The following is a 7,069-nucleotide window of genomic DNA, read 5'->3' as shown; positions in this document are numbered from 1 at the left end:
AAATTCTTTAAGAAAAAGGTTCTCGACATGCACGATCACAAACAGATAATTGACCCAAAACGCACATTCGGATTCACCTACACATGACAGACAAACCATATCTCCGTATTTAACTAGTGCTAAGTAGAAAAGTAGACAAAAACTTCAATTATTGTTTAAAAATTATAAGGGTCCAACTAATTTGAATAAATTATATTATTATATTGATAACTACTAATAAAAACTAAGCAACGGGACTAGAGTACATAAAAAGAGACATAGATTTACACATTAAAAAACAAAGGGAAAGGATATTCTTTCAACATTTACAATAAAAAAGGTCACATATCCCTCAAACAAAAAAAGGTATAAAAACTAAACAAATTTGATGAAGAAATCAGAACTCTCTTGGGTCAACAAAAATGGATAATCCAGGTGCAGATTTAGTCCAATCACCAACCGAACCATCACTATAATCATCCGCAAGCCTCTTCATACACCACAGATCTTCCTCGCAAGACAACATCTTCCAATGTGGCACACCGGACCGGACCGGTTCACCGCTTGAAACTTCAGTAGCCACAACACTACACCCACTCTCCTTAGCCAAATTATGCGCGTACCCACACAATGCCCGAACCATCTGAACCGATTCTGGTCCATCCCCACCAAGCCCATACAAAAAATGCAAACCGAACGGTTTAAAGAAATTCGGAACCGAAGGTAACTTGAACCATGGCATTGCCCGGTCTAAAAGCCGAGTCATCATAGCAAACATTCTCTTCACGCGCGACACGCCACGAACCTCGAGAGTGAACACATCTTTACAGTTCCAAACACTAACCACTGCCCAAGAACTCGGTGGGTTTAATAAAAACCGGTCCGAACCGGGCCACGAGACATTATTATATGACCCGCGAGGAACACAAACAAATGTTCCAATACTGAGTTTGTTTTTTAGGACTGAGTCAATATCGCGAGGGAAAAACTCGGTCGTAGAGAAATAGTTACGGTAGAGTGATTCGGCGTCGTTTGGGGTGAGTTTTATGATGGTGAATTTGTTTGAAAAAGTTTTTGCCTTGTGAGCAAAAACAGGGTTCACAAGTATAGAAGGAGTTCTGAACTTGGAATAACCGCATTTTTCGTTGAAAAGGTTAACAGAAGCAACGTTGTCGCTTTCAGTTGCTATGTAAGAGTATTCAGCTTCATTGTCCCTGAACCATTGTTCCATTGTTTGAACTAGCTTCAACCCAATTCCCATCCTCCTATAAAATGATCAAAAAATATAAATTTTAATAAATAATATAACACTTTGATTAGTATTGAATACTGAGATAAAGGCGATGAGTTTGGTTTGGTTTGGTTATTATACCTGTGTGATGGAGAAACGCGAAGGCCTAATATGTAGGCAACTTTGGTGTAAATAGGGACTTGTTTTGTTTGATCAGAATCGTTGTTGTTTTTTCTGTGGAGTTGTTTTTTGCCACATGTAACGGTTTTGATGCAACCTCTTATCATCCCCACTATCTCTTCATCTATCTCAGCAACCTGATATACATGAACCAAAAATTATATATAACATGTTCAGAGCATGTTAATAATATAAATATTTGTTTATGCTTATATAGGTTGAGAAAGTTAGAAAGTTTATATGGATGATAGAAAAAGTTGAGATATGAAAGAAAAGTTTTGATTATTAGTTTGGAATGGAATAGAAAATGAATACCAGCATAAGGAAAGTGGGTGAGTTGCGGACCCTGCAAATAGGGTCACCATGAAGGTCTGTGAAGAGAGAAATCTTGCCACTGGGTCCAACCTCACATATTTTTTCAACTTCTTCCACTTTCTCTCTGTCTTTATTTGGGTTAAACTCTCTCACAAAAACAACCACAGTTTTAGTTGCTAACTCTTCACCCATATCTACCAAACAAGTCACAATCTATTTGGCAGAAAATAAAAGTGAAAAACTAATATAAGAGACTTTAGTTCAGACTAGTGATTATGGAATAAGGACCAATGAGAATGTGAATGAGAGAAAGAGAAGGGTTTGATTGGCATTATATAGAGGAAGGAAGAGGTAACTATAGATTGAGTGAGAAAAATCTCAGCTTTTTTTAAGATTGAGGTGATGATTAGCGTGTGCTATAAAGAGCCTGGAACCTAAAACTTTCCAAGGCTTCGAAATTTGGGAAAACAAAAAGATGAGATTGAGTGTTTCGTTTACTGTCTTGCACAAATTAGGTAAAAACAAAACAAAAAAAACATTAAATATGAGAAGAAGAAAAATAAGTGTGTGAACGCAATAGGAAAAGAAGAAAGAAGCCTATAAATTCATCATCATCTAAATTGCTAAGGTACAAATCTAATTCCTCTCTATGGGGCTTTAAATACCTGATCTTTACAACTTTTCCTATTGCCGTTTCTTTTAAGTATTTTCCTATCTTTTCATTTAGAATCTACACCACTTTCCTCAAATATTTAATTCCCTTTTTTTATTTTTTATTAATGAAGAATATGTCTTTGTCTATTCTACTTTTTTATTTATTTTGTTAATTGCTTTCACTCTCCACCATATTTAGGTAAAGATCCCCTAATCATGATGAAAATAAATGAGTTTTATAAAAAATAATAAATGATGTGAAAAAAGTTGGGGAAGGCAAAAGAAAGAGGAAATGGCGGCGCAGTCATAAGATGTTTTGTTTTCCTCTTAAAATTGAGTTTAGTAATCATTAACTTTTGATATGGAAGAGGCGTTGCAATCATGACCCCATTTATAATCATTGCATTTTTACACTCTATAGACTCTTACCCTTCCTTCTTTAGCCAAATATGAATCTTCTATAACGCAATAATCATGAGATAAGATGGGATATGCATGTATATTTCATGTGATATAGGATTGGATGTGCATGCATATTTCATGTGAGTAAAGGGATGTTTCATTACTTTCATGTAGTGATTTTCTTTTTCTAAATTTAGATGAGTTACGTAGTGAGGGAGGTTAAGATTAAGGCGAGTTCACGGTATAAAGTAATTTATGGATAAAAGAATATTTGTCATAACACTATTTATTGAAGAAGATAATGTGGCCCATCGAGTAAAAATAGACATCGAATGTTATCTTTTATGAATGCATTTAAAAATTGCCTAGGTTTTTACACCAACAATAAAATTCCAGCTGACATTGATTTCTTACAAATTGGATGTGTGAATCGACTTTCCTTAGTTGTTTTATATCTGAGTTTGTTAATCATTGTTATTATTATTGCTCCAAAAGCATTATTTAAACCACCTAAACGTACAGATTTTATCTTCAGAATTGATATATTTGAGAATCAAATAAACATTTTATGTTTTCTAATATGAACTTTACATGTTGGATTGCGTGATCGAACACTTTAAGCAATGCTAGCTAAACACTTCATATGTACCCATTGTATAAATATTGATGATAAAATATAATAGTATAAGAATGTAATATCTATGTATTATCAGTGTGTATGGATTTATATATATCCAGTATATTATTTACCATTTATTTGTATTACTTATATTTAATTAAGAGTCAATGATAATAAAAAATAAAAGTAAATTATACTAAACTCCTTGAGTTTTAGTGAAATTATACAAATCTCCCGGATCTTTTTAAAACTTACACAAACTACCTCTAATTAGATATATTCATTACACCGACTACCCCTATAAGAGAGATAAGTGTAATTTCTTAAATAAAAGATGGAGACGAGTATAATTAAATTAAATCAAAATGATATATTGTGAAGAGAAGTCCAAATAGTATAAAAGTTTATGTCTATTCATTGTTTTGGTTAGTTACAATATAATATAAGAGTAATTTAAACATCTCCTTAGAATTATTGATGTAGTTTGTAACGAATAAAAAATAATGAATTGACATCAACTTTCATACTATTTGGATTTGTCTTCACACTATATCATACTTTGTTTGACTTAATTACACTCGTTACTGTTTTTTGTTTAAGAAATTACATTTATCTCTCATACAGAGGTAGCCATTATAATGTATATAAATAATTATGGGTAGTTTGTGTAGGTTTTAAAAATGTCTGAGTAATTTGTATAATTTCACTAAAACTCAGAAAATGTTGTTAGTTTGGAAGGAAACCATGGAGAAGAGAAATAAGAGAAATCTTTTTATTAGAAATGCTTCAAAACTTGATGATTTACAAGAAGGAAGGATTGTCCTATTAATAGCAATCCTGTCAACTGAATAACCACTTTAACTAACTAAGAATTACTAAAAGAAGAAAAACACAATCTGCCAACTAACTAAAAAGGCAAAATGGGCTTTATGAGAAAAAGCCCAATAACAAAAAGAAAGAAAGCTAAGAAAAGAAGAACAACCAGAACAACACAAGCAGAGAAGAAAAGAAGAGTATAATGCAAGGCAAAATATGAAGAACTTTAACATCCCCCTCAAGTTGGACTGTGGATGTTGCAGAGTCCCAACTTGTCAAGAAAACCATGGAATAGTCGAGGATGTAGAGACTTTGTGAAGACATATGCGAGTTGATGAGCAGAGGAAATTGGAAGCAAGTGCACCAGGCCTTGTTGAATTTTTTCGCGGATTACATGGCAATCAATCTCTATATGTTTTGAGCGTTCATGGAAGACCGGGTTGTGAGCTAAGTATATCGCAGAGCGATTATCACAATAGACAGAGGTAGGAGATGAAGAAGGTATGTGAAGATCATTGAAGAGGTATTGAAGCCATTGGAGCTCACAAGCTAAGGTTGCCAAGGCTCTGTATTCTGCCTCAGAAGAGGATCTGCTCACCGTATTTTGCTTCTTGGTTTTCCAAGAAATAATGGAGTTACCAAGGAAGATGCAAAAACTAGTGATGGATTTCCTTGTGTCCAAGCAAGATGCCCAATCAGAATCTGCAAAAGCTTTGAGAATTAGAGAAGAATCAGTAGGAAAAAAAAGGCCTTGTGTAGGACAAGCCTTAAGATAATGAAGGACTCTAAGAGCAGCCTTATAATGTGAGTCCATTGGAGTTGACATGTATAAACTTAATTGTTGGACAGCATGAGAAATGTCAGGTCTGGATATAGTTAGGTAAATTAGTTTGCCAACAAGGCGCCTATAGGAGGAAGGATCAGGCAAGGGGGATCCCTGGTTTAGCTGTAATTTTGTTGATGGATCAGAGGGTGTTTTACTTGGTTTAGCAGCAAGGCAACCAGAGTCCTCAAGAAGGGATAGAGTGTATTGTCGTTGGTTGAGGTGTATTCCTGATTTGGATCTTGCAACCTCAAGACCCAAAAAATATCTTAAGGGACCCAAGTCTTTTATTTTGTAGGATTGGTCCAGGATAGTTTTGACATGAGAGATTTCAGGGAGGTTATTGCCTGTGAGAAGTAAGTCATCAACATAGACTAAGATGGCAGTAAAATTTTGTCCAGAGGATTTTGTAAATAATGCTTGATCTGTTGTAGAGTGTTGGTATCCTAGAGAGATTAGTTTGGAGGATAGGGTGGTGTGCCATTCTCAACTGGCCTGCTTGAGGCCATATAAAGATTCGTGTAACTTGCAAACAAGGTTAGAATTTGATGGAAGAAGGCCAGGGGGAGGTTGCATATAAACCTCCTCATGTAAATCACCATGGAGGAAAGCGTTATTGATGTCTAATTGTTCTAAGAACCAACCTTTTATGGCAGCTAAAGCAAGAACAACACGAACAGTAGTAATTTTTACAACAAGGGAAAAAGTTTATAGGTAATCTACCCCTTCCATTTGAGTGTAGCCCTTAGCCACTAGTCTGGCTTTATATCTTTCAAGGGTACCATCAGCTCTATATTTGATTTTGTATACCCATCTACAACCTATAAGGGATTTGTCCTTGGGGAGAGGCATTAAGGTCCAAGTGTGGTTAAGGGCAAGAGCCTGAAGTTCCTCCTGCATAGCTTGCTGCCAAGGAGGAATTGAGGAGGCTTGTTTATAGGAAGTTGGTTCTTTGTGTGTGGAGACATTTAAACAGAAGTGTTTATAAGGGGTGGAGCATTTGCTATAGTTCAGGACAGAGGATATGGGGTACTTGGGTGAGGGAACAGGGGAGGTGTAAGGTTGAGATAAGGAGATGTTGCAGTGGTAGTCTCTTAAGTGGGAGGGGGGTCTTCTAGATCTTTGGGAGTGTCTTGGATTAGGGGATGAAGGCTGTTGGGCAAGGGGTAGGGTCTGAGGTAGGGTAGGGGGAGGTTGAGGTATAAGGTTGTCATAAGGAATAGGAGAATTTGGTGAAATTTTGCATAAGGGTGTTTTATCAGTGGTGGTGAGCTCAGAGAAGGGAAAATGTTGTTCATAGAAGAGGACATTCCTTGAGATGAAGAGGGTGTGAGAGCTGAGGTCATAGAGGATGTATCCTTTGGTTCCTTCCTTGAAACCAAGAAAGACTGATTTTGTTGCTTTTGGGTGAAATTTGGATCTGTGAGCTTGTAGGGTGTTGGCATAAGCCAAACAGCCAAAGGTTCTGAGATGTTCAATGGAAGGTAGTTTATGGTAGAGCCTCTGGTAGGGGCTATTGTTTTGTAAAAGAGGAGTAGGCAACCTATTAATGATGTGAACAGCATATTGGACAGCAAAGTTCCATAATTTTGAGGGAAGATGGCATTGAAGAAAAATGGCTCTTGCAATGTTCAAGATGTGTTGGTGCTTCCTCTCCACAACACCATTTTGTTGTGGAGTTTCAACACAGGTTCTTTGGTGTATAATCCTTTTGGATAATAGGAAATCAGTCATGAGAAATTCAATGCCATTGTCACTTCTTAGGCATTTAAGTTTTGTGTCAAATTGGGTTTCTATGTAAGATATGAACTGTATTAAGTGTGGTCTTGTTTCTGCTTTGGACTTCATCATAAGGGTCCATGTGAACCTAGTGAAGTCATCTACTAAGGTAAGAAAATATTTATGGCCAAATAAGGATGGGGTGGAGTAGGGTCCCCATATGTCAGCATGAAGAATCTGAAATTTGTGTGTACTTCTACTGCTACTGTGAGAAAAAGGCAATTTTTTCTGTCTAGCTAGGTGGCATATATCACATGGCATAGATGGCTTA

At 36.1% G+C, this 7,069-nt stretch overlaps 1 protein-coding gene across 1 annotated transcript; it reads right to left on the bottom strand.

The window, feature by feature from the left end:
* Window positions 1–223: 223 nt before the first annotated feature.
* LOC109339728 (probable N-acetyltransferase HLS1) lies at window positions 224–2,214 on the bottom strand. The gene is made up of 3 exons (XM_019577228.1): window positions 1,706–2,214; window positions 1,352–1,527; window positions 224–1,244 (listed from the first exon to the last, which is right to left on the bottom strand). The coding sequence occupies exons 1-3, from the start codon at window positions 1,895–1,897 to the stop codon at window positions 377–379; spliced, it is 1,236 nt and encodes a 411-aa protein (XP_019432773.1). The 5' UTR covers window positions 1,898–2,214; the 3' UTR covers window positions 224–376.
* Window positions 2,215–7,069: the final 4,855 nt, after the last annotated feature.

The sequence above is a fragment of the Lupinus angustifolius genome, unplaced genomic scaffold (assembly GCF_001865875.1).
Source record: "Lupinus angustifolius cultivar Tanjil unplaced genomic scaffold, LupAngTanjil_v1.0 Scaffold_94_1, whole genome shotgun sequence".
Taxonomy (NCBI): domain Eukaryota; kingdom Viridiplantae; phylum Streptophyta; class Magnoliopsida; order Fabales; family Fabaceae; genus Lupinus; species Lupinus angustifolius.
The sequence above is the reverse complement of the archived record's forward strand: the minus strand, read 5'-3'. Positions and strand labels throughout refer to the sequence as shown.